Here is a 27,904-nt window from a genome sequence, read left to right on the forward strand (position 1 = left end):
GAGTGGAATTCGCGACGCGAATGACAACTTTACTTTTTGGAATGAAAGTAAAATTATTTTATTGAGTAAAAATTGCGACGCAATTGACTATTCTCAACTCTGACTTGGAAAGTGCAGTGCAATTGATAAGTTTAAATTTACCAAGTGAATTTTAGCAAACAAGATTAGAGAATGAAAATATTTACAGTACCCAGGTTGAGGTCCAGACCAAAATGGCTTCTGATCAGACCGTCCCAGACAAAAGCAACCTCTGATCAGACCGACTCAGACTGAAGTATCCTCTGTTTAGACTATTGTGCGCTCGAAGCTCCGTGTGCGCTTAAAGTGCGCTCGAAAACCTTTTCTGATCAGACTATTGTACGCCCGAAAGCCATGCCCTGATCAGACTAGTGTGCGCTCGAATCCGCCTCTGATCAGACTGAAGTGCGCTCGAAATAGCCTCTGATCAGACTGATGTGCGCTCGAAAATGCCTATGATCAGACTAAAGTGCTCTCGAAATCACCTCTGATCAGACAAAAGTGCGCTCGAAGTTGCTTCTGTTTAGACTAACGTGCGTTCAAAATAATCTGATCAGAGAATGATTTTGAACATGAACAAATCTCTCAATATCTTTATAATATATTCATTTCTTCAAAATCGATGTTATCACTCTCATAATCAACTAACGAAAAACCCATCCTAAAATTATTGCTAATGAAAAGAAAACCAAAAAACTTGCACAAAAAATTTATTGATTATGCCATTTATTTTTGCTTTTAACTGAATAAATAAACTATGAACTTAAACAGCTTTGCATAAAAACGTCTTGATCTACATTGATTCAAAATCTTTTCTTGAGGGGGCCGGCAGTTGCTATCACATGGACTCCTTGATTCTGATCAAACCTATCCGATTTTCAGATGCAGTTCTGATCAGAATGCTGTTTTATTGTTGACTCTTACCAGAGACAAATTTCAGCAAAAAAAACAAAAAAAACTTGAAAAAAATTCGCTCGACTCGGTCTCTGGTCAGACTAGTGTGCGCTCGAATCGGCTTCTGATCAGACTAGTGTGCGCTTGAAACTGCCTCTGATCAGACGGTCCCAGACCAAAGTGACCTCTGATCAGACCGTCCCAGACCATAGTGGCCTCTGATCAGGCAAGTTCCATACCATTGTCCAGACAAAAATGCGCTCCAAGCCTTTTCCAGACCATGTAATTCGAGCGCACCGAGAACGTGTGTGCGCTCGAAGATGGTGTGATCAGAGCTCAATTCGGTCTGGCCACCTCGACCTGGGTAAATTATCAGGAAGCAGAACTTAATCATAAAATGATCTTGCTACTGAGCAACATAAAAAGGAAACTAAATCTTGTTTATGGTATGAACACATAATTACTTCACAATATCCTGTCTGTGATATAAATGACACAAAAAAGGTTAGCGAAATTAAGTTAAAGTTCAACTAAATAAGCTCCACTAAATTATGAAATTAAAGGGCATTTTGTTGGATGGATTTTCCAATAAAAATGAAAGAGGTAAAACTTTTCAAGCGAAAACATAAACGTGTTTTATATGTAAGGTGACCATGGGATTAAGAGGAATCATTTTAAGTCAGAGGATTAAGACATTCGGGTATTGAGACTTGTTTGACTGTCTACGGAGGATGTAGTATCTGTAGACAAAGCCCCAGGCGACGGTAGCGCAGGTTCTACTTGTTCATAACTTCGTTCAAATCGAGATGAAGAACTGGGATCAATCTGATTGGTTCTGACAGTTTCTGTGGTTCCTGCATAATGAATGGAATTATACAGTTGTTCGGACGCTGCACTGTACCTGTTATTTAGAGTGGGGTTCATTTCTAGGCGGCCATTTATTTGAGGCAAGGGGTTCAAAAACGCAGCAGGTTGGTTGTGAAAAACAATCGCAGCACTTGCCCTAGGCAGCGACTGGCCCACGACTTCGTAGCGATTAGATGGAATTGGGTTTGCTCTGTATTCCAACTCTCTGAGTCTGCCTTCGTTAGTTTGCACTCTATGAAAAAAGCATTCAACGTGTCTGGTAAAAATTAAAAATTATATATTCAATTTTAATTTCCTGTGCCAAATTTATGATTTCCATACTCAAAGACCGTGTATATTCCTAATAAAATAAAACTAATTACAGATGGAATCAGTACCATGATGATGGTAATCACCTAGCCATATAAAAATGTATTAACCAGGTTTAGACCTCGACTTATGAAAATACTTTATAATTCTGGTTGGAGGTCAAAATCGACTATGAATACACGGTCCAGCTCCTAGTTGAAGTCGAGGTAAAGTCTTTTCATGGGTCCAGGCAAGGCCTTTCCATAACAAATTAAGGTCGAGCGTGGTCTTTTAATAGGTCGAGCGTGGTCTTAGACGAATACATTTTGTGGGAATAATAATTGTTAACTTGTCGATAATTCTTTCTGTAGATGTGCAACATCAACATCTACCAGCAACACCAAACAAACGTTGCAGCAGGCAGTCCACCTTCGAAAAACGCGAAAAACAGTTGCAATTTTGCCAAAAATCTTAGGAAATATTGAATTCTTCAGACAAAATAGCGCTATATATCTACAATTGATGTACAACTATTCCTTGAAAGAATTTAATATACATTAAGAAAGAACTTGACTTCAAAAAATTACGTTAAAAAAGTTTTTTTGAAATCGTAAGTCTATCTTACTGTATTGAAATACTTTCTTCGCCTCAGGTACACTCAGCCATTCCAAGTATTATGATGCTGAATTTGGCTGAAATTTTTTATTGACTCAATTACTTCTCCAGCCTCGTGGAAATGTTGTGCTTGACAATTTCTAATTTTTTCTGTAGGTAGGATGTACTATTTGACCATGAAACAATAAAAAATAATTTTTGAGAACAGCAAGAATTTTGATATAGAGGCCTGGGGCTCGAACCCACGTGTCCGGAAGCCTGAATTTTGCGTGGTGATAGCAAACTTCACTGAGTTATCTTCTGTAGTTGGACATATATTGTTTCATAATATATTTTTCTGTTTTCAAAGTGTGGCGAATAAAAAGAGGATTCTCATTTGAACAGGGTGGGATTCCAACCGACGCGCGCATTTTTGATTGCGTGTTAGCGTACCTGTAAATTTCACAAGACAATCTACGGAAATTCTGCTTTCCTCTGCAATTCACGAAGAGTTTAGATTGATGTAATTAAAACTAAAAGTTTAAATGAGATCAAAAAGTTTTAAAAAACGATGATATGATGCTGCAAAAAAAATAGGTTAAGAAGAAGCAAAGGTAGAAGAAGAAGAAAAAGAAGAGTAAAACAAGAATGAGTGCTGACACCATATAGAAATGTAAAAATTGTAAAGAAAAATTTAGGCAGTGTTCAGCTAAAAGTGCTACGCTGACCACAGTCATCAAACCACTGAAACGAATTCTAAACGTTTAGAACAGTACTATTTTCGTTTAAATGACTTACTGGAGTTTTTTATTTATATCAGTGGAGTATCGAGAAAGAATGAGATCACAACTCAAGATCTTCGAAAATTAATGTACGAGTTGTTTCAATAAGTTAATAAAAGCAAAGTGGCTAAGCAGAGCTTCGAACTGAAATCGACCAGACTCATTGATTTTGTTTTTGAAGGTTTAAGCACTGCCCTGTTTTGCTCAGATTCAACGTTGAAAGAGATGTTGTTGGAACTGCTGAGACGGAGAAGAGCCTTATCGAAACATAGAACAAATAAGATTTGGCAGGAGTGGTCAATGAACCATAGTTGTATTAATAAAAAAAACAAATTGTCGAAACTTCTTGAGGTTATTGACAACTGTGATGTTGTTTTCATATTGTAATTATATTCAGATACTATTTTCATGAAAAAAAATGTGATTTAGTTTCTATTAAGGTTGATAGGAGGTAATAAATCAGGTAGCTGATGGGTTAAAAGTATTACGATAATCTGAATCTTAAAACTACTGAATCAAACCACCCGCAGAACAAAGCTTAGAGATGGAGCTTTTCTCTTTCGTTTAACTAAATCAGTGGAGTGTCGATTAGAAGTGATATAAGTAAGATGAGAAATGAATGAAATCCGAGGAAGGCGGAAATGTTGATCTTATTTACGCGTAAATAGTCTGATTGAAGATATAACACGCTTTGATTTTCTTATTTGCATTCATCTTCTCAGCCCTGATTTGACGAAGCGATCTTTTGGCAGAACCAAAGAAGGCAACATAATGGAGTTGGTAAAGAATGATTTTTATTTGGCCACGAAAATACTACGTGAGCGGCTGGTCATATACTTGAGCATGTCTGATCAGAAGAAGGAAATAACTAAAATTTGAGCAACCAGAAGGAAGCTGATTGTACTGGGCGTCAAACTGTGGTCTACCGCAGTTTTTAATTTTAAATCTGTGTTCACAAAATCAATTGTTGCGCCATTTTTTCCCTTCTAAACTCCTCATGAAACAGTTTTTGAGTTCCCTGTTTGCCATAACGCCTTGAATGAGAGAAAAAAATCAAGAATTTCGACTAGAGTTGGGTTGGAACCGTAGTTACAGGACTTTTGATTCAGAGTTTCCCACAACTGGGCCGCTAGATAATAATTTGAGCTATTTTTGTTCGCTAGTAATTTTTTTCATCTGTTGGTGTAGCCCGAAATTCAAAATCATATCTTAATTCAATTGCTACTTTTACCGTTTTGTCATTGTTTCCCTTTTTTGACAATTCCTAAGATTTCCACTGATCATAGGCTGTCCTTAAACGGTAGCAAGAACTAAAATAGCGAAATTGATCCTGAAGATGAACTTGGAATCGTTCCTCGTTTCATATCAATATTCAAAATTTTCAAATTTTTATCTACGACGCATGTCAATTGTGTCTTAGATAAAGTTTTATAATTATACATGGTTGTCAAGAGTACTTTTGTGAGAGTTGATCGGAAGTTGTCGCTTTTTGTTTATTAGTTCTACTGCTGGATATTGTTACTAATTGCGCGGTTAATATACCCGTTTTTTAATATAATCTGAATTCCTCTTAAAAATTGCATGTTTTCCTTCACATCGATTTCTTGTGTCCCCTTGAAAAATCATTGTTTTTCATGAAGTTCTTCGACTTTGTTTTTCCAATGAGTACTCACTTTATGTTAAGTTTGAGCACTGATTAAGTTTTTGTTGGGTGTTTAAAGAGGATGTGCAGAGTTTTATTTGGATTTATTTTAATCTTCAATTGATCACACTAGTCTAGGAGACTATTCAATTATGACTGCAGAACTTTTTGTTTTATCTTAATGGACCGCGATCTGCAGTACAGTGTAATGTTGCCAGCAAATTGTGTTTTCTCTGCGTTACATTTAGACTTATTTACTCGAGGAAGAAAATGGGAGCAATTAGGGTTCCTTGAGTTACTTCCATTGTGATGCAGGGACTACACAGTACAACTGTGTTTTACGCTGAAGTTTTTTTGTGACAAGAAGGAGTTTATCCACTTAATGACCGATATCTTTAGCCCAGTGGAGTTTTTGATTTGTAAATAAAACCCAAACGTCACACAGCATCCAATGTTTTTCTGAATTCAAGCACAATCATCCAACCATATCAGACTACTGAAAAAGTTCACTCGTATGATGTGTGAATTATATTAGGTTTTTTGTTGGGCACCGATTTTTCCTCTAGGCGCTCTGAACCTCACTATTTATGTGTCGAGTTTCCCAGTGTTTTAGAACAAGGTTTTTAAAAAAAGTTTTCACAGAGTTTGCCTATGCACTTTGTAAGACTAATGAGTGGGCAGTTTTCACTTTTTCTTCAGTCTTTGTCTTGTTTCGGTATCATTGGTATCTGAGACTCTTTCCAATTTACCGGAACCTATGAGTTGGTAATTGAGATGGAGTTGCGGAGACAAGCTAGAGTTTTCTTCTCTGCTCTAAAATATTCAAAAGGCTTGTTGCCAATTTTATCTGGCATGGTTAAAATTTTCTTATTGTTTTAGAGTTTGTTCTCAATCAACGGCGCTATTTGAGTTTAAAATTGCCATCGTTTCATTTTGAAAAAAATTGGCGTGTTCTGCGATTGCTAATGAGTTTGTTGTGTTGTTTCGCATGGTGTCTGTAGACAACTGCTTGAACAATTCCTTTTTCTCTTGACCTAATACCGACATATGGTCGTTGCAGACTAAATTAAAGTAGTGGGCACTTTTTGGAATAGGTCCTCGTTCGTAAATTCTTTTTTTGCCTTCCAGAAACAATTGCTACCCATATCTCCTACACGTTCCTAAAACGTTTGCATTGTTGTTTTCTGGCTGCCTAATTGATCGTTCGCTTTTGTTTTGTAGATAATTTATCTCTGTTCTAGATATCTAATCTCATCGCCAAAGTATTACTGAGCTCTCTTTGCATTCCCATTTTCATCTTTTAAAAATCTGTGAGTCTCAGTGCTGTGGGGAAACTTTTTTCCTCCTGACATAAAATTTTTCCTGATCACTATGCTTGTTAACTCAACGAGGATGCTGCTAAAATTAATCAAATTGTCCTTTCGCAGATAATGAGCAGGCCAAAGTTTTGATCGTCTAAATCTATGTGTTTTTCTTGCGTTCTCTCTAATTTCTTTGAAGTTGACATTCATTTCAATTCAACTTTTCTGCCTATTTGGTAGTTCACGTTCAACTGTGGTTCGGTTAACACTAGCAAGAGCCCCTGACACTTGAAAATTGTTAAAATGTGTAAGAAAAACTGTACCTTTCAAAAAAAAACGCAAATCAAGCATATTTGTGGTTTTTTAAAACAATTAAAATTAAGATATTTTATCATTTAAGAGTGCTTTGGTTATTGTTTGGTGGTTGAAGTCACCACAAACCAAAAAATGATTTTTTTCCAAAACCGGTGACTTTTTTTCCAAAAAATTTTCTCAAAACCGGTAACTTTTCCAGATGAACTGCAAACTGATATTATCCAAAAAATCTTCAAAAAAGGGTACCTTGAAGCATAGTTTTAACTGTTCTAGAGTCTTCCTCTAAATTCGTTTTCCTTTTCAACTGGTTCTATTCAATTTATAACTATATTCATCGTTTTTAAAATTACAATTTCATGATTGGTGCCAGTTTCCGTTGCAACGATATAATTAACGAGCAAGTTTGTTGTTTTGCTAAATCTAAACTTCGTTTTCGCAATTTTTAACAATGTTTTTTTTTCTGCTTAAAACAATGTCAGGTCTTTTATTTTTTTCAGAGCACGGTAATTCCATTGCAAAACTTTGAGTTTATCCATTTTGAGTAAAATTTGATCTTTTTTCCTAATTGTTTGGCGGCATTAAATAAACAGTCGCAGCATTTGCACTTTTAACGTTATCGCGTATCTTTTGATCAAAATTTTTTTCATTAAAGATGCGTAAGGCACTGTTGGAGATTTTTTTTATGTCAGTATAGAACATGTTATTGAGATCTGTTTGTGTTTTCATCACAACCTCAGCTGCTTGAACAGCCATTTCTCATTTGATGGCGGCAGCTCATTTTTTTGCCGAAGGTTTTGCTGACTACTGCTTGGAATTTTTCCCAATTGTTTTCCTCAAAGCCTCAGCAGACTTGTGCTGATAGGCTGGACAGCCACGATAGAATATCACCACAATTTGAACATTTGGCGTTTTCTTTTTGAACCGTGAAATCTTGCGATCATCAAAGACAATGGTTGGAATAGTGCATTCGTTTAATGACTGGCCAAAATTCTGGCATTTAATGAATTGCATTACATCTGGTGGTTCTCGGCTTTTGTCGCACCGGTATAGCTACAATCCTATTTTTACGCCATATTTCTCAGCTCCAAGGACATGATTATTCGACTGGTTATTCGCCTAAGTTTGCTGACATTCATTGAGTTTTTGATTAGGAGTTCAACTTTTACCTCGTTTTCCTTAGTGATGTAATAACGTTCACAATGACATTAACGAAACTTGAATTAGGGAGACAGCATTAAGCATTCTCTAGATACAAGGACCTCTGATTGAATAAAAAAGTTGGTGTTGTTCTTCAGTTCTGTTGTTTGCCTTATCTTGACGATTGGTAAACATAATATGATCGCTTTTGCAAGATGTGTTTACCATGGTCTTGGAACATTTGAAACAACCTTACGTTATTGAATGGATTTTATATTTGTTTTGTAAGTTGTTTTCGGTTGATCCACACTTCAATAAAATTGCTTTCATCTTGTGTTGATTTACCTACTGTCAATCTTGCCTCAGATAAAATCTGTCTGTTTGTCTTTGCATGAGTTTTCTATAGAGACTAGATAAAAAGGAGAAAAATTTTTCATACAATTAAATTTGGGTGGATTTTGTTTTCCAATCTCAAAGGAAGGCCTCGGCAGTAAAAAAAGAAATATGAAAGCTCGAGACTGCAAAACAAGTGGTTTCTTATGATAAGGATGGGATGAAAAGATATTTTTAAGACAAAATTTTTATTGTTAAAAAGTTGAGATATTGCTATTGAAAAAAGAGAGCTCTAAGGTTCATTCTACAGCAAAGGCCACTTGATTTTTCATTCTTGCAACTCTGCTGTGCTACTTGCCTTGCCTCCTCTCACGTTAGCTATTTTATAGTCATTTTTACATTTGAGAAATTTTTAAAACAATTAAGGCTCATAAGAATTCTTTGACGTTCATTAGATAGATTGGTTTTCTCAAGTAACCTATCAATCGAATTTGTTCGGCTGAATTCAGGTGGTTAACAAAGCTCTAACAAATCAAATTTTTATCGGCATTGAGTCTACTATGTTATAATTCAGTTCGTTGTGTTCTAGATTTTTTTAAAAAAATTTGCAACAGCACAGTTCGTTTTTTGGTAGAATTTGAGAATTTTTTAAAAGCCTGAGCGATGGATTCCATTGACTACGTTATAATTACTAGCCGTTTCTCAGCACGAATACATATATTTGTTTGCTCCAGAGGGAAAGTTTGGGTCGAGCTAAAAATGAGCTTCGTATTTGGGTCGAGCTAAAGTCCAGCATCAAAAATTTGGGTCGAGCCAAAGTTGAAATGAACGATTAAGTCCAGCTAAAGTATTTTCTTGGGCTGTTTCAGTCGGGCATGGTCTTTTCATACCACTTTTCAGTCGAGCATGGTCTTTCCCGGGCCGAGGATTTTGCCGAAAAATAACGGGAAAAGAGTTCAAAGAGTGAAAAAATAATATTTTTACACCGTTAGTGCCCCCTTAATAAGTGTAGAATTACCTGTTAAGGTGTAATTTTAGAGGTGTATTTTTAAAATTTAAGAATGGAAGAAGAGTGGAAAGTCAGATCAGGTTTAATTTCCGTCTGGAATGTCTGTTCAGAGATTATTTCAGTCTGCAAAGTCTGATCAGACAAAAATTCGGGTCTGGACCTCAACCCTGGTACTGATTCAGGGCAATGATTAGCTGACTTTTTACACTTGGCATTCTAAATCAAAGTCTGAGCTGAGACTTGGCAACTCTAAATCCAAGTGTGATTTAAGACTTGGCGGTTTTAAATCCAAATCTGATATTGGACTGGGCAATCCTAAATCCAAATCTGATTTAAGACTTGGAAGTTCTAAATCTAAATATGATTTAGATCTTGGCAATTCTATTTGGCAGTCAGATCTAAGACCTGGCATGTGTAAATTCGGTCCGAAAAATTGCCGGGGAATATCGTACAAAAATAGCAAACATGAACTCAGAAAAAGCTACAAGAAAACCGTTTGCTTTTTCTACACTTTTTTTTCTAAACTCGAGTGTAGAATGCTTTTATGACACTGAATTGGATAAGATTTACACCCTTTGAAAAGAAGGTAATAAGTGGACAAAACAGTGTAATTTTAGTATATTTGTAAAAGTGAAATCGCTTCAAAATTAAACACTTTTCACTCTTTTCCCTAAAAGAAATTGGACTAAAGAGTGAAATTAAAAGTAATTTTTAAGATTGTAAAAAGAGTGGATTAAAGAGTGTAAAGAGTGTAAAAAGAGTGCAATTTTTTTTACAAAATTACACTCTTACACTTTTTTCCCTGCTATTTAAGAGTGGAAAAGGCTTTACACCCTAATCTCGATTGATAACGGTGGACTATGGGTGGACACCTCGGCCCGGGTTTCATGCCACTTTTCGGTGAAGCGTGTTCTTTTCACAAGTCGAGGTCTGAACCTGGGTAACAGAAATATGCATGGTCTTTCATTATGAAAACTGACATGGAAGAAAAATGATGCATTTTGGGAAATTAAAAGACGAGATATATATGAATCAAAGTTATTTTTAAGTGAAACAGAAATCTCTTTGCCGCTTTCTGTTCCATGCTATGATCGTCTGTAGATATTTTCTGAACAAACAAAGAAAAACTTTTTGTTGAGCAAAACGAAACTGTTGGGAAAACTAAATAAAAGAACTCCAAACTCAAAACTGTAGGATCTGTTTACAATATAATAATTTGTGCCTTTCGCTTTACAAAGCATGTTATTTTACATAGCGTATCAAAGATTGACGGATAGACAACAAAAACAGAGTCAAATCATTCCCTCACTAAGTTCTTGCGTTAAGCTATATTATGTTATATTATTAATAAGTTATATTATTAGCTAAGCCTTAAATCAAAAATCAAATTTTTCTCTATATGCGCTTGTTAGTGAACTTCAATTAGTAGCCGGTCCTTGATTTTTGTGTTTTTTATATATAGATACAATTTTCTGCAATACAACCAAATGTGTACAGAAAACAGAAAAAAGTCCCAAACAGCGGGAAAAAATCGTTTGCCTTTAGCTAACTAAAGAATCTGCAATTAAGAATTGCTGTCCTGGGTGGTTAGTTTATAAAAAAGCCATTTTATCAGGCTCTACAATCTGTTTTGGTGAGAAAAGTGCACATAACAGTTACCTTTGGCAAATAAAAATTATGAATGCCAGAGAAGTGAGTGTAGAAACGAGCAATATAATGATGACCACAATCAGTATCCAGACTCGATCCTCAAACCACATTTTGGTCTCCTCGGTAATCTGAAAAAGATAATTGTTATAAATCATGCTGAAAAGAAACTTACATAGATTTTGGTTGTATTCAACAATGTGGTATCGTTAAAAAGATAAAAGTTTTATTTAGGAAGCAAAAAATTGTCACGCTCAAGCCTGATGTTTTTCTTACAATTCAAAGAATTTTAATTGTATTGGGGTGCTGTCTTTTTAAGTGATTTTTGAAGCGGGAAATTTTTTTGTTCACGTGCGGCTTTTAAAAGCAGTTTTTTGCAAATTTTGATGGCTATGAGGTTTGATCATAATATTTTATTAATTATAGGCGTTTTTGGTAGGAACTGAAGGCTTCAATTAGTTAATTTGAGTTTAATGCTAATTTTGAGGTTTTGATCAGCTTTGCTGACTTTTAGATAAAATTTAATGATTCTTTGCCTGTTTTTTTTGTTTTAATGCTTTAAGTGGGATATGAAAAGAAGCTTGTTACTTAAGGAATGTTCAGATACCAACTGACTAAGGTTTCCCTGGTATAAATCATTTTTTAAAAAAAAATTGATTAAAAAAATTGAAATTTTAAACCATTTTTCTTATTTTGTTTTTGCAGTTTTTGTTTTTTATAATATTAGACAAGTTTCTTAGCTTAATATGACTTGCCTATTTTTTTGCGAGCTTTCTTTTCATTGCTCTAATTGTAAAAAAAACTTTATTCGGCTTTGTTTCCTTGTACTATTAAAAAAATTATTAAGTTTTTCTAGTTTTTTTTGTTCAATTTGTTTTCGAATGCCGTTTCTGTTCTTCCTTAAATTGTTTATGGCATTTGTGGAGGTTCAAGGTTCACAATAGTTCTTCTAGTTGTTTAGTCATAAGAATGGGTAATTTTCACTTTCGAGTCATTTCCGGAACTCTTCCGGCTATGTTTTTTAACATCTGTTCACACACCTTCATGACTTTGAAGTTAAATTGGAGTAGTGATTTTGGTCACGCCGAAACAGGAAGCGGAACGAAAAAGTGAGTGGTTTTGCGGCTTGAAATTTTTTTGTTCTAATTTTAAAGTAGAAAACGGTGTTTGAACAAAAATTATCTTTCTCGCTAGTGGTTTTTTGTTCACATGCGGCCATTTTACTTTGATTTTAATGTTTTTTGGGTTGTTCTTTTTAAATGGTTTTCTCAATCATTCATAGTCCGTTCTAGGTCTAGTTTTCTGTTTAGTCAATGAAAATTCTTTGAAATGTACGTCAGGACTTGTCTTGCTATGTTTTACTCTTCAGCCTTGTCTTGTTTCCATATTTTCTCATTCCAAGAGTTACTGCTTTTTTTCTTGAGCTTGACGTATTCTTGATCTGACCGCCCGTTGGGTGAAAAATTCTCTAAATAAGTTCTGTTTATCATCATTTAGGGACCACTTTCGTTTAATAAACACTTTTCGAACGCAGTTGGACGGTATTGTATGCGTTTAAAACGCAGGCAAGAACTTTTTTCAAGGGACAACTTCAACGCACCAGTACTTACTATCAAAGGTTTAGGCTCCGAGGTAACCCCTGGCAGGTTCCGTGATGGGGCCACAGCCTTCGCAGTTGTTTCAATTGAGCATTGATGGGGCTCTCTGTACAAGGAGTGAAGACGGCACTCGCCTTTTTGCTCAATAATGACCCTATCAAGCTCGCAGATAAAGGGTATTGGTTTATAAGTGAGTGGATACTCGTTAATGTCAGGGTTGAGAGGTATCAGCTCAACTGTGATGAAGACATCTGAAGAAAAATGGATCATTTAGTGCAGATACTTTTGAGACCGTTAGATAAAAGGGTTTCAAATATCAATGCAAAAATCTAGATAGGTCGATACCAGTCCTCTACCCCCCTCCCCTCTCCGGACAGTTAGAATATGACTCTATCTATAATCGCTGTTAAAACAGGCAATGGTTTGTTCTCGTAGTTAAAATCCAAACTAAATGGTGGACATTGGTCATCTTGTTGGAATCTTGTCATACCTCACAACTGGGTATTCCCTTTTCATTTACCAATTGCTGATGAAATTAGTTTGATTTGACGAAAACTGTGTCAAAAAAGCGTTAAGTCAAAATTTCCCAAATAAGGTATCCAGGTCGAGGTGTTGAGACGGACTAGACCTTTGATCTGACCATCTTCGAGCGCATACATGCGTCGTCGAGCGCACTTTAGTCTGCAAAAGGGCCTGGAACTTGTCTGAACAGAAAAGATTTCGTGCACAACTATTTCGATCGCATTTTTTTCTTCCAATCTTTTTGAAACTTTTCACTTTTTATTGAGAGATGTTGGCTATGCCCAGAGGCAACCAGCAGCCCTCTGATCACAGTTTCATATAGAGTCTGATGGTGCGGATCATAAACAGGGGGTTCCGATGGTAGCAAATGCCGGTCCAATTCCGACGAATTTTTGATTAGAAGCAGATCAAGACGTTTTTTATGGAAAGCTGTCTAAGTTCATTTGTCATTTAACAGTCAGGGTCAGAAACATGCACCAATGTCAAAATAAATATTTTTTTCTTATAACTTTAATTTTATTTTCATTAGCAATACTCCTAGGATTGGCTTTTCCTTAGTTGAATGTATTACTGAAAATTAATTTTTAATGAAATTGATATTTTCTAGATTCATTAAAAAATTTGATCACCCGCTGAATTGACTACTTCGAGCGTACTTGAATCTGATCAGAGACAATTGTTCACGCACTTGAATCTAATCAGAGAAGGTTCTATTGTACACTAGTCTGCTCAGTAGTGGATTCGAGTGTTCGTAGTCTGATCAGAGGATGTTTTCAAGGGCACTTTGGGCGCACACGGAGTTTCGAGCGCTGGATAGTCTGATCAGAGGTCACTTCTGTTGGGGCCGTCTGATCAGATGCCATTTCGTTGAGAGCTTTAACTTCGGATCACACACACACATGCGGGCTTACACAAACTTACAAAAACGGAAACACTCACACGCACGCACATAAAATCGTAAAAACACAAATACACACATACACACACATAGAAATAAGCACAAAAGCACACGCACGAACACGCACGCACACACACTCCCACAGAGACATACAAAAATACGCACGCGCGCTGTTACACACACAACCAAATAAGTATTCGCCACATACACACATGCACAAATAAACAGAAACTACAGATTTGAATTTACAGACACATTAACACATACATACACACGTACACACACATACACACTCGCGTGCAACCTCAAAATCCACACACTTGTCAAGATTAACGCAGACACGCAAAAAAAATCAAAAAAACCAGTTTAACGCACACGTAAATTTATAATACGCTTAAAATCAGTATCAATATTCCAATATAGAACCGACAAAAATTGAACTTAGGTAAAAAGGTAACACTTTGCTTTAAAATAATGTTTCAACAGTATTGAAACAGCAACTGAGCATAAATTCATCTCTAGTGTATGGAAATGAGTGATTTGTTCAGATAGCTAGTAAACAAATATATTTAGCTAAACTTGGTGTTAGAAAATAGTAAACGAGTGTAAAAAAACCAAGGCACAGGAAAAACTGGACCGAGAAGCGAAATTGCTAAGAAACAATTGCGTGTTGGACAAAACAATGAACAAGAGCAAAAACGAGCCAAAAAAAACATTGAGTCCAAAGAGGGAAACCTAAGCCGTCATGAGGCCAGAAAATTGCAGTTTAAGCAAATTATTGCGATCAGATAAAAAACCAGCAAGAAATGACGAACACGTCTGAATAAAAATTTATCCCCGGGCCGACGTTTTGTCTTAAAATATAATTTAAGAATCAAAGCTAATATTGGTGGGACAGAAATTTTACTACAAAGCTCTCACATCTTTATTTTCGATGCATGCGTTGAAAAAAAATTCTTGTAAGATTTGAGGTAAATTTAGCTGTCATTTTTTCAAGATTTGCAGTTTTTAGATTTGCGGCGTATTTTTGTATTTCACCGCTTTTTCCTTGCAGCGGTTAAAACAAATTTACCGCTACCAGAAGAAAGCGTTGATAAAAATCAGCACTAAGAATCGAAAACCTTACATCAATTCACCGCTAAAATAGCTGCAATTTTCACAAACAATTTAATGCTTTTACTGCACTTATCGCTAAAATATGCGGCAATTTTGTGAAAACTTTTTTAAAAAACTGACTTCAATTTTTACAATAATTTTAAAAATTCGAGGTGGAGTTTTGGGAAAGTTGTTGAAAAAAAATCAACCGAAGTTGATCGACATGCTGCAAAGTTAGAATCACGGTTGTCAACATTAAAAAAAAGTAAGAGAAAACTATTATCAGAAACTAGCCAACAAAACGAACCTCAATGGGAAAATTTAACTTTCATCAATGCTGTTACAATCTGAACCACTCGCAAACAAACAGGCAACCACACATGGTATCTCAAAAGGTAGATGACTTTAGGTTGAGAAGCAGTTAGTTAGGTATTTGAGTAAACTTTGAAATTGTTGGTACTTAAGTAGAGCTTCTTTAATAACATGTTTTTGCTTCGAAAGCACCACGAAGCAGAATTAAATGGCATATATTTAACAAACTAGTGACTCACTAAAATCATATGAGACATCAAACAGAGCAATTTTAATTATAAAAAATGTTATTTAAAATTCTTAAGTTAATTTTTAGCTGAAAACGCTTTGAAACAGTTTGATCCAAGATTATGAAATTTTTAAAGAGTTTATACAAAATTTGAGCATAGACTCACCTAAAACTTTGTTTGGTAAATAGTTTGCAGGCACAATCCCCACCACAACCTGGAATCTCTAACACCGAAAAAAATACATTATAAGCTTTCAAATTCTTTACCCTGAATGAAATACCCGGACCTAACGCCAAGTCAATTTCAGTACTGGGCAAGTCTAAATCCAAGTCTTATTTCATTACTGATTCAGAACCATGATCATGTCACTTTTTACACTTGGCAGTCTAAATCCAAGTCTGGGCTGAGACTTGGCAAGTCTAATCCAAGTCTGATTTTAGACTTGGCAAGTCTAATCCAAGTCTGATTTTAGACTTGGCAAGTCTAAATCCAAGTCTGATTTTAAACTTGGCAAGTCTAATCCAAGTCTGATTTTAGACTTGGCAAGTCTAATCCAAGTCTGATTTTAGACTTGGCAATGAAAAAAAAACGTCAAAAATAGCCGAAAAAACGCCTAAAATAGCCGAAAAAAAACGTCAAAAATAGCCAAAAAAACGTCAAAAATAGCCGAAAAACGCCTAAAATAGCCGAAAAAAAACGTCAAAAATAGCCGAAAAAAACGTCAAAAATAGCCGAAAAAACGCCTAAAATAGCCGAAAAAAACGTCAAAAATAGCCGAAAAAACGCCTAAAATAGCCGAAAAAAACGTCAAAAATAGCCGAAAAAAAAGTCAAAAATAGCCGGAAAAACGCCTAAAATAGCCGAAAAAAACGTCAAAAATAACTTTTCCTCGATCCGAATACCCAGACATTTCAAGATCTGAAATATATATATGTTGATTTTCGGCTAAAATTCGGCTCCATACGGCTGAAAAATGGCTGAAAACGGCCCAAAACACCTGAAATACCCTCAATAGACCCTCCCGGGGTGCTAATAATCACCCAATAATCAATTTGGTATGCCCCCGGCATCATTTTCTAGCACCCCGTAAAAGTGGCCAAAAAGTAATGCCAAAATCGTGGCACGTTGCGAAATTTTTTTGAATTCGAAAATTTCACTCGAAAATTTTTGAAAAGTTGGTTTTGACTTGGGAATCAACTTCCAAGTGTTATCCAAGTCTTGGTTAAGACTTGCCAGACTTGTAAGACTTGTATTTAGACTTGCCCAGTACTGGAAACCTAAATAAGACTTGGATTTAGACTTGCCTAGTACTGATTTAGACTTGTAGTTCGGTCCGGGTAGAGCACTAATATAACCGTTGACCCTATATGACTTTTAGATGTCAAAAATGAGTTTGTAGAAATTTTGAATTCTATGGCGATTTCTGAAAGCTGTCACTTTTTGACAAAACCTGAGAGCGGAAATGTAACAATTGAAGCTTTTCCGCGTATCGCTAATGTTTATTTTGCAAAGACTGATTATTATGACATGTGCGATGTCAGTAAAAACGAAAAGATTTTATTTATTTCGATATTTTGTCTAAGACAGGATTATAGTTGTACATTTGTTGACAGCTAATGAATATCGGAGCACCACTGTTGAATATAGGAGTAACAGTGATTGGTTTGAATTTCAAACTGATCCATCAGGGAATCTGACAGCTGTTAAAAGCAAGATCTAATGTAAATTTAAGAGAATACGATTTGTTTGAATTGGGTAAGAGCGTAGTTGTTGATTATAGAAACAAACAGGCACACAACTGAGACAAACAGTAGAGGTTCGGAGAGTCTCATAGACAACTTGAGAAATCGGTACATGGAGAGACAAAGCTCAGCCAAGGCTCAGAAAAAACGTAGCCATTTAAGGGATCAAAAAATTTGAGAATTGTGCTGAATTGTGGAACATTTAGTTTTAGTGAGATTAAAATTTTGATTGAAACTTTAACTGAAAGAAAAGTTTATTTTGGGAAGTGAACCTTGTTGTTTTCATTCACTTTAAAAATTAGCAACGAACAGTTTTTTTGTTCCTACGATTATGTCTTATTTGGGATATAACCTGATTTGCAATAGGTTACAGGAGTGGCAGAAGGTAATTAACAGAGTTACGACGTAACGCTGGCGTGTCACCAATTCAAATCTTTTGGTTTATTATATTTGATCACTTTTATGGACGACAGACTCCTCTCACAAAGTAGCTTAGCGGACATGCAGAATTGACGACATCAATTGAAGGAAGTGATTTAGATCACTGAAATATGAAAGATCGAACGACATGCTCAGTTTAAATGAAAACTTATATTTTAACTGAAATGCTCATACTTCAACAAATGCCAGATGTCAGTGTGAAAAAGGAAAAACACAAAAATTTATAATTAATTTGAAGTTGTGCAATCATAATTTAAATCAAAGGCGCCAGATAGAATTAAACAGTCAAAAAATTACGAGTTCAGGGTTTACTGGACAAATCTGAGCTTGTGGGGATAACTGCTGTAAAAAATGAGTTTTTGATCACAAAGCAGCTGCAATTTTTAGTGGTAGGTGAGCTGAAGGCGGTGAAATTTTGTAAAAAAATATGTCAGTGAAATCAGTGGTGATTTTTTTTTATTTCATTGAAAGCAATCTTGCATAGATACCTTCCGTCAACAAAATTATAACTTGGTTCTCAACGATAGAAGTCGGTAAGTTGCGCGGTCACCTTCCTTTGAGCGAGCATTTCCTGAACTCAAATGAGAATCAAGTTATTGTATGGCAAAATAGTTGAGGCAAAATTTGGTCTGATATTTTGTAAATAGCTTGCTTTGCTGTGAAATGTTTTTATCGCTTTCATGTCATTGTTAAACTTTCTTTACAAAGGCAGTTTGATTTAAGGCAATTTTTAGTAACAATTTTGGTAATTTATCCTCAATTTATCCTCAATTTTAGAAATTTATCCTCATTTTTAGTAATTTTATCCTCCGTCATTGAGGGGCCAATATTTAAAATACCAACTTCAACGCGATTCTTAACTTTACAACTGAATTTCGACAGATGACACCTCGATCGGTGTTTATTTATTTTTGACTTATTGAAGCAGTTGAACGGTTCATGCTCACGTGGTGATAGAGAATCGAGTTCTGTACCCAGACGTAAACACATGGTCATATTCTCCAGAGGATTCACATCATGTGGCACAGCGCCTCTCAGTGGCTGAGTCAGTATAAATGTCATTTTCGTTGTTTCCTGAACACTCGACCACAGGTGCTCCTTCCTCACATGCACCTCAGCTCCAATGAAATCCTTCATATGTTCCCCCGGCGTCCTGAGCATAATAGCAAAACCTTTAAGAATCTCTTCATTAATTTTTTTGCCAACTAAGTTCCCAAAAGTTGGCACATATTTTGACGTTTGGCCATCGTAAACCTGGTTTGCATTTGAGAACTTTTAATCTCTGGTTCCCAGGATTAGGTCCGCGACCCATGACAGGTATAGGCCTGACGAGCTTGTATCGCCGAAAAAGGAGTCCAGCGCGACCGAGCTCATTGCCTGACACCAGCACAATCCCATCCGACACAAGGTGTTTTGAAAAGACCAATTACTTTAATAAACCCTGGGGGATGGGGTCAATATTGTTTTTATTTACATGGTAGAGGACTCTAGCTAAAGAAGAAATGTTTTTCATTGATCAACAAAATATTTTAAATCAAGCCTGAATATTTTTATACATCTGATTTGAACGCTAACTCTTTTCGTATAGGGAAAATGACTATGCAAACTTTTTCCATGAATTTTGAGAAGTTGGGCTATTTTTGTTTTGAAATGCGTTCTTGAAAGGGACTAAAAGAAAGCTTTAGTTAGTCATCAGGTAGCACCAGAATTACAGTTCTATTTGTTCATCGATTCGTAAAAACAATTGATTTTTAACATTTCTTTTTACAACATTTATAGAAGAGATAATGCCTAGAACTATATTCTCTGTGACATTTGTTTTCTGCACAGCGTATGGAAAAGAACGAAGATCAGATTATATTAGTTGCAAACAGTGAATTCTGACCTGTATTTACTATAAATACCATATTATTGTCTTTTGCTCAAGCAAAGGACAATAATATGGTATTTATAGTAAATACAAGTCAGAATTCACTGTGTGCAACTAATATAGTCCGTTGTTCGTTTTTTTTTCCATACGCTGTGCAGAAAACAACAATCACAAAGAATATAGTTCTAGGCATTATCTCAAAATTGAGCATATTGTCTTTTGGTGAGCCAAAACTGAGCCAGAAATTTTAAGAGGGAGCCTGAAATGCGGTTGCCGTTTACTGTCGCGCAAAATTTGAGGACAGTGCCATCAGTCCCCGTCTGAAATTGACAAAAATAATACGCAGAGGACGGTCTTCTCATTACCTACTATAGGTGGAGGACGTTCATTTCAAAAGTCAAGGCCACGACTAAGATTTTGTTTGGTCACATGAAATTGATATTGGGAAACGAAGGAAATAAACTGTTAGTTGCTGATATTAACAACTAAGAAGTACATTATTATTACAGAAGTTTTCAAGAAAAGTGCTTTATGCTGTATGCTCTTTCTGTTTTTAGATATTATAAGGGGCAATTGCACATTTTCCAAAGACGTGCTCATAGCTACTGCAAAAAATGTTTTTGGGTTATCTTAACAATGAGCTGATTTCTTAAGGTGAACCAACAACAAACCAAACTAAAGATTGGTTCAGGAAAAAAATTAGTCAAGAATAATAAATTAAAACACCATTTTTTTTCAAAAACTAGTGATTGCAAGCCCCAGTGGACCGCTGTCCGTTTCTATGCTTCTATGGTGTCGCCGCTTCCTTGGTTCCATACAAGTATCATATATGATGTCATACAATTCATAACATCTTTTCTAGTACGATTCTTGCATGGAACTTAGGAAAACATATACGATCCTTGGATGAAACCAAGAGAATTATATCCGATCCTTATGTTAATTAAAGGGAATAGGACACTATTGGGCCTTATTGTGCACCAATTACAAGCCGAAAGTACATGAAATCAAAAAAATCATTTATTATTCTTGTATTAAATCAAAAAAATCATATATGATTATTTTTAGAACTCAAGGAAATCTTGTATAATTCTTGTATGAAATCTGGGAAAAATTATATGATCCTTGTACGGTTCCTAGGAAATCACATATGATCCTTGTACGGTAGCCAGGAAATCATGAAAGATCCTTGTACGATTGCGAAGAGACCCAAATTGATCCCCGTATTACTCTGGGTGACAATACGGTAGTTTTATGGTTGGGACGAAATTATGCATGACTGTTGTACAAGTGCGAGTACATCATTGAAAACATGTACAACTATCCGGCCTCAAAAAAAAGGGGAAAATCTAAATTCACCTCAGCATCAAACATGATACAACCAGGAACAACAAAATGCAGCTTTATAGAACAGAATAAATCAATGGATAACAGCCCAAAGCAAAAATACAACTCTAATCACTTTACGGACAATTAAACAAATTTTTAAATAACACTTACCCTTTGAAAATATAAATATAATTAATATTCTCGTAAGCATTTCAATAAGAACTTTTCATAAAATGGCACGGGCATTCGGCTACAATAGGAGTTGTTTAGAACTATATTTTTGTATGAATCTTCTATGAATACCAGGAAATCATACGAAATCATAAATGACCTTGTATGAAATCGAGGAAAACAGTATGATGAGCGACCAGGGCTCAGTCGTTGCGAGATGTAGCTTGGAACTATCGGCCCTTTAACAATGCGAAGCCCTAGAGGAACAACTTAAACTCATTTGAGTCATTTAAACTCATTTTCGCATTGATGCCTATTGGTTTGCATGACCGCGTAAAAAGACAAATAAAGAAAAAAAGAGAACAAACGCTTTATCTCATCACCAAACAACTAAACAAAAAATGAAGAGAAATTCTAATTCCTGCTTTTTTTTTAAAATTGGATATTTACAAATTGAACTTGTAAAGGTTTTTATATTATCGGCAACTAAAGGTTATCGAGATTTATCTACGCTAGTTACTATTTCTTCAGACTCTTTAAAATTCATAACATTTTATTTGCTTATCATTGTTTTTGTGTACTGTTTAAATCGGCCACATTGCTTTTTTCTCTTCAAACTGTGAAACCCACAAAACTGCTTTGTTTGCGAACTTTCTGATTCTTATATTACGTTTCATTCAGATCATTGTTTATTGTATTTGTCATTTCTGTTATTCTTAAACATGCTTTTCTTGCTGCATACAAATAATGAAAGTCCAAAACGAAAAAAATACCGTTTTTGGAGGCTGGATATGAAGCTGGCGGCCTGAGCAACTTCTGTTTATCTAGCATAGTTATCAATAATGTCACTGAATATACGATGTAGAATGATTCATTCTCCCAAACATTAAAATTTAGAAAACCTCATCGTGAAAAAATCTTTTACGTCGCTGAAAGATCGATAGCCTCGAAATATATTATTTTCGAGTTTGTGGCGCAACATGTTTTCAGAAGCGGAACTGCTCTTGCTATCGTCCCGTGAACAAACATTCTGTTCATATAAGCAGGTATGTAGAAACTAATGCACTTCTTTTTTCTCTGTTGATCATTATAAGCCATTACAATGAATATACCATTATTTCCCGGGGGGGGGGGGGGGGGGGTGGTGCTTAGAATTTCGAATTTTCATAAGCTGAAGAACTTACGTCTCCAGTCCCACAATGCAGAGAAAGTTTGCCTGGCGGTCGAAGACGAGGGAGTTTGGGAGGAAGCCGACAGCCATTGAGGGCTCATCTCGGGCAATCAACTCGGCACGACACTTATCAGTATGTAGACCTAAAAAGAATCGGGTGGAACTAAAAGCTATTGCGCTTTACAATTATTATTGGCTACTCTCATTTTTCCCATTAAATCTCAATTGCACATTACAGTATAGGCGTTTTATCAAATATAATACTTGAACGAAACCCATGCAAAACTGTTCGTCACAATTTCAATAGAGATATCATAATGGAGGTTTTTGTGCAGAGGCCTGATTTAGTCGTGAAGCTCGAAGTTTGAGATTTATTGGAATTTCTATCTCGAAACTCGAAATTAGAAGATTTAATCGCGGAAATCGGATAATGAAGATGTATTCATTATCTTGAAGATTTGGTTTGATAATCCAAATTATAGTCTATAATTGACCTTACTGTCTTGACTAGTCAAGTTGATTATTTGAATTGCTACGAAAGGTAATCACGAAGCTCGAACCTTGAAGATAATACCGAATTCGAATTTAGAAGATAAAATGATGGAACTTGAGGATTTGTGATTGACGAAAACATCCGACTTACTTCTGCAACAGTTGTCATTTAGCAGACAGATTCCGTCTGCAGAACTCATCTCCTTCAGACAGTCGAGATCTAGAGAAAGTGGAACAGGAGGCAATAGCAATAAAACTAAAACTACAAACTTTACTTTAGGAATCATCATTTTATCTTTTTGTTATTATAATGCAATTTTTGAATCAACATGAAGGTTTTTAACGTCAAGACAACAAAGTATAAATTCTTTGAACAGTTTCGTTTTTCAGAGTAATTTTTAATATTTTTGATAGCAAATTTTTAATACCAAATATAGAGAAATTTTTGACTGTCGCCAGGCTGTGGACATATCGTTATGCAAGCCTTCTAAAAAAAAGCGATAAACTGTGGACACATCGTTAATTAAGTCCTCATAAAAGCTATGTGGACATATCGCTATTTAAGTCTAATAATAAGCAACAAATTCAAAGAGAGATTGTTAAGAAAGTCCTGACGTTATCTGACGCAAGACATTGGAGCCAATCAAGTTCTTGATGGGCTTTCAAAGATTTCCAAGATTTTCAGATCTATTGCAAAACACGGGAAAATATATCGGGGAAACTCCAACAATTGACATGTTCTTTATTGATGTCTATTTTTCAACCTTCTTTGGTTCCTCTTTTGGTAACCGCTGCTTTCCTATTACCCATAAGTTTAGTACGCATTGGCGAATGAAAACATTAGACATAGAAATTGCTGTTTTTAACCAACGTAAACTACACATTTTTTAAACTTAAATATGTTTGTTGCCCCTTCCTTGTATTGTTGAACTCCATAATTGGTAAATTCAAATCTCTTAAAATCGATTCTTGGTAAATTCAAGACCAACTAAGGATAAATCGAAGGATTAATATCTCCTCGCATTTAAGATTTGAAATACAGGATCCTTCTTTAAAATGAGAGAAGGAAAACAAAGAAATGCTTCAACTCATTATAAAAAATAATCTTTCTGTTTATTTTCTATTCTTTCGATAATTCTGATGCTTTTAAAAAGTTTTCAAGTGATGAATTGTTTTCAAATTGATAAACGCGGAAGAGGAGAAATACTTAAATAGGGTCACCATTTTTGTGGTGATTTCCGCAAGTTGTCAATAGCAATCTGTGATATACGAATTTTGCCTTTGACGGTAGATGGTTATCATAACGGAAACCACAAGCAGCAACCCTGTTGTTTCTACAGAGTGTGTTGTAACATAAAACTCGACTTAACTCTTTTTTTTTGTTCTGAATCGTTTTCCGAAATTTTTTAAACATTTTTGAAGGGAAAATCTTTTTGCTTCTTTTTGTAATTTATAAATGTGCGAGTATTGAAACTACTAGTATGAAAACTTAAAGACAACTGGCTATGCTTTGCTGCAGTCGCGCTTTGAAAATTTCTTTTCCTAGCTAAAAAACGAATAACGTTAAAAAATGGAATTTAAAACTGCTTTATTATCAAACATAACATTTTTGTCCAAAAACTATGAAAACGATGAATTCAAAAAATTTGTCCGCCACAGAAAACAATTATTAGTTCTATGCACCACGGTGACATGGTTAAATACTACTGATAGAAAAAGAAGAATTGTTTAGGCTTCCAAATTATAATACCATACTAAGCGCGGAGAGGAAGAAAAGGGTGGCAGGGTTGGTATATAGGTAAAATAAAGTGCTAAAGCAAATTTCCTTGGAACTTGGAAGATAAACTCAGTCCAGGCTATCTCTATGCCGATCAATCATTAAAAAATCGAAGCCCTCATAAGTTGCATTTGCATCCCCAATTTGCTCTAATAAGAAAACTTTTCTTACATTGGGAAATTTTTTAGACGAAAATGTTGTGAAACGGGACAAGACAAACACTCTCTGGTGCCTTCAAGGTTAACTTTTTCGTAAACGAAAAAACTTTAGCCTTTACCATCCATCTTGCCAACAAATGGACTAATAATGGCGGGACCTAATACTGCCACTGGGGAGACAAAAACAAAACAAACAATACCTGATCTGTATTTCAAAAATTTTTGCTCCCTAAAAATGTAAAAAAAGAGCTCTGATTGGTCACTTTGCGCTGAATTGCAGACAACTGAAAAAAATGAGATTAAAATAAATATTGAACATTGCGGTTCTTGCATATGGCCCAAATTTCAAAACCCTAGAATCATTGAAACATTAAGATCAATTTTTCCGTCCTACATTGAAAACCATTTGGCAGACGGCTTAAGCCTTAAAAAATCAAATTCTCATCGAAAAGAGTCTCGAGAATTCTTTAATAGAGAACTGCATTGAGTGGTGCCAGTAAAAATACTTTCAGTCAACCAACACAAAAATTGAATTGACAATGAAGTCAAAATCCAGAAAAGTCACTTAAGACAATTGTATCTCATAGAAACTTCTGATAGAAGCCAAAAAAAAGGTACGGTGAACAATCAAAGTTAGTCACGAAGCTAGTGTGTACATAAATGAGATGTTTTTGAAAAAAAAATACATAAGAATGCCAGCAGCGTTAATAGAAATGTTTTTGAGGTCGTAAGAAAGCAGTCGGGTGACTAAAATCAACACAACCTGTTTCTTATAAGCAACCTTAGCAAATTTTAATATTTTTTCCGAAATAGCAAAAAATCTTCAGCTAATTTTGTGTCTTAACAAGCTCACGCAAAAATCTTTACGTAGAATTTTTCTTTGTAAATCAACATCTGAAAAGATTAAAAATCCCAGCCAATTGCAAAAAAAAGACAGCGTTGATGCTTTTAATCTTAACAACTATATAAGGAAAAAGCATTGACTCTTCAAAAGCACATTTACTACGCAGAATTTTAAACAAAAGCATGGAGTTAGGCTACTATGAAACAGCCTAAAATTAGCAAAAAAAATCCAGTTTTCAAAGATGGAGATAAAACTGTGCCAAAAAAATTTTCTGCCAAAATCTATCTTGAAAGCAATTGGCAAATTCATCGAGAAAATGTTATACCGCGCAAATGTTTCTTTCGTGAGCAAAAAAAATGTCCTAACCAAATTTCATTTCGGCTTCAGACACTAAAAAAGTACAATTAATTCACTCGTAAAAATCACTAAGAAGCTGAGATTAACCTGGGTGAAAAAAAATGGGAACTTCATGCACCTTCCTTGATCTCAAAAACGCTTTGACACAGTTGACCACCAAATTTTGATGAAAAGATAATCGAATTGCAAATTAAGGGGGTCTGTTCGAGAGTTACTAAAATCCTACCTCAGTAATAGAGGGTAATTTACTCAAATTGGGGTAATGTCAACTACGCAGAATATTAGATTTGGCGTAGTTCATGGCTCGATCCTGGGACTTTTGTTATTTTTCATCTAAATAAATGTTATTGATTTTGCTACAACGCAAACTGGTTTTATTTTGATTGCTTACAATACTGTGAATTACACTGAGGAGGACTTGAAAACGGAAAGAACTTGATAAGCACAAAAAAATTCTAGAAAGATCTGAAATTTGGCTGAATAAAATCTCCACGCCTAGAATGCTGATAAAACAAAAACAGTTAGGTTCTCCAAAAATGTACCCAGCACTTGAACACTCTAACGATTGACAACACGGAATTACACAATGTTGTATTAAATAGGTGTCTTGGTATCCTATTTGACCCAAATTTTAGTTTTCAACAGCTTGCGGAGTCAGTAGAAAAAAGTTGACAAATTTTTGCTCTCTATTTTACCGATTGAGGAAATATTTAATGACAAGGCAGCTTGTAACAGTTTAAATAACATATATGCCGCCAATTGCTCAGTAAGGAGTTTTATATATGGATGTGCAAACTACAAAGTTCTGAAACCGCTGAGTATGATGATAAACAGAATTGCTAAAACTTTTAACTTCAAAAGAGAGTATGAATCCATAGCAACAGCCAGGAGAAAACTACTCATTCACAATGTATCAAAGCTACACCTCTATGAAAACAGCACCAAAAGTAACAGCAACAACTCAGTTTCATGCCTAGAAAATGGAAATTCCCAAGTCTAATTTCTTAAAACTACGAAGGATCGAACGAGATCTAGGAAAGATTCTCTGCTCAAAAACAAATATGACGATGTTTCTATAAAACATAAAATGAGGTAGATGATAAACTGCTTGCTACCGTTTTTTCGAAATTTGTCATTATTTATTGTACAAAATCAAACCTTCAAGTTAAAGATTTCTGCCATGAACTCTCTGATAATTACATCATAGACAATTGTGAGTTACAATCTAATTTAATATTAAACAAATAATTCGGAAATTTTATTGACAGCGCTAATTTTCCTGTTTCTTTTTGTCAGCAGCTACCATAGCAATTTCTTTTCCGCTTGAGACACTTGAAAACATGCCTTTATGGCCTGAAGGTGATCTAACAGAGTGATATTGCTTTTGTCTCGATGTAAATTTACAAAACCGAGAAGTGTTTGTTTTTCTTTTGACCTATTGAAAAAATTTGTTATTATTATTTATTACAACTACTGATATTGTTTCTTCAGCATTCCAATTTTCCTGGCATTATTTTTTTCATGGAAACCTTTTCTAGCTTTTGTTGAGACAGAAAATGTTGCTTGATTTCAACTTAAGATAAGGTGATAATAATTTATGACCACAAAGAGAGCGACAAGAAAAAACAAGAAACAAGCAAACTGTTAACTAATTTCATCAGTGAAATGTCATCAGTAAAACGATGTGAAAAATTACAAGCTGAAGCTTGGCGTCCGTAAGGCGCAGTAGTTGTTCCAACCAAGGTTTCAACATACTAGTAGTATATAGCTGGACCGAAGTGCCCGGGGGGGGGTGGCGACCCACATGTATTAAGATTGGTTATAGCGGTTGCGGCTCGCTTCGGTCGCCCTTGAATTATTTTAGCAATGTATAAAGATAGGAATCAGATATTAATGTATGATATATAAGGATATGAATTAAATTTTATAAGATTAGTTGTATTAAGACCGATTCTACATGTATTAGGATTAGGTATAGAAACTACATGTATTAAGATTAGGTATAGCTTCTACACGTATTGAAATTAGGTATAGTATTACATGTATTAAGATTAGCTATAGCTTCTAACA

The 27,904-nt window shown here is 35.2% G+C and overlaps 1 protein-coding gene across 3 annotated transcripts; it reads right to left on the reverse strand.

Annotated features, from left to right (window-relative positions):
• Positions 1-885: 885 nt before the first annotated feature.
• LOC142340137 (uncharacterized) lies at positions 886-23,239 on the reverse strand. 3 transcript variants are annotated; one of them, XM_075390607.1, is made up of 7 exons: positions 22,850-23,235; positions 22,220-22,349; positions 18,613-18,818; positions 12,438-12,676; positions 10,840-10,958; positions 1,915-2,011; positions 890-1,766 (listed from the first exon to the last, which is right to left on the reverse strand). In XM_075390607.1, exons 1-7 carry the CDS (start codon positions 22,986-22,988, stop codon positions 1,689-1,691), a joined length of 1,008 nt encoding a protein of 335 aa, XP_075246722.1. In that variant the 5' UTR covers positions 22,989-23,235; the 3' UTR covers positions 890-1,688. The 3 variants fall into 3 exon arrangements, with proteins under 3 accessions (XP_075246723.1, XP_075246722.1, XP_075246721.1); XM_075390608.1 differs by lacking the exon at positions 1,915-2,011 and having other exon boundaries at positions 886-1,766; positions 22,850-23,239; XM_075390606.1 differs by having other exon boundaries at positions 894-2,011; positions 22,850-23,227.
• Positions 23,240-27,904: the final 4,665 nt, after the last annotated feature.

The sequence above is a fragment of the Convolutriloba macropyga genome, chromosome 5 (genome assembly GCF_964194025.1).
Source record: "Convolutriloba macropyga chromosome 5, txConMacr16.3, whole genome shotgun sequence".
Lineage (NCBI taxonomy): Eukaryota > Metazoa > Xenacoelomorpha > Acoela > Convolutidae > Convolutriloba > Convolutriloba macropyga.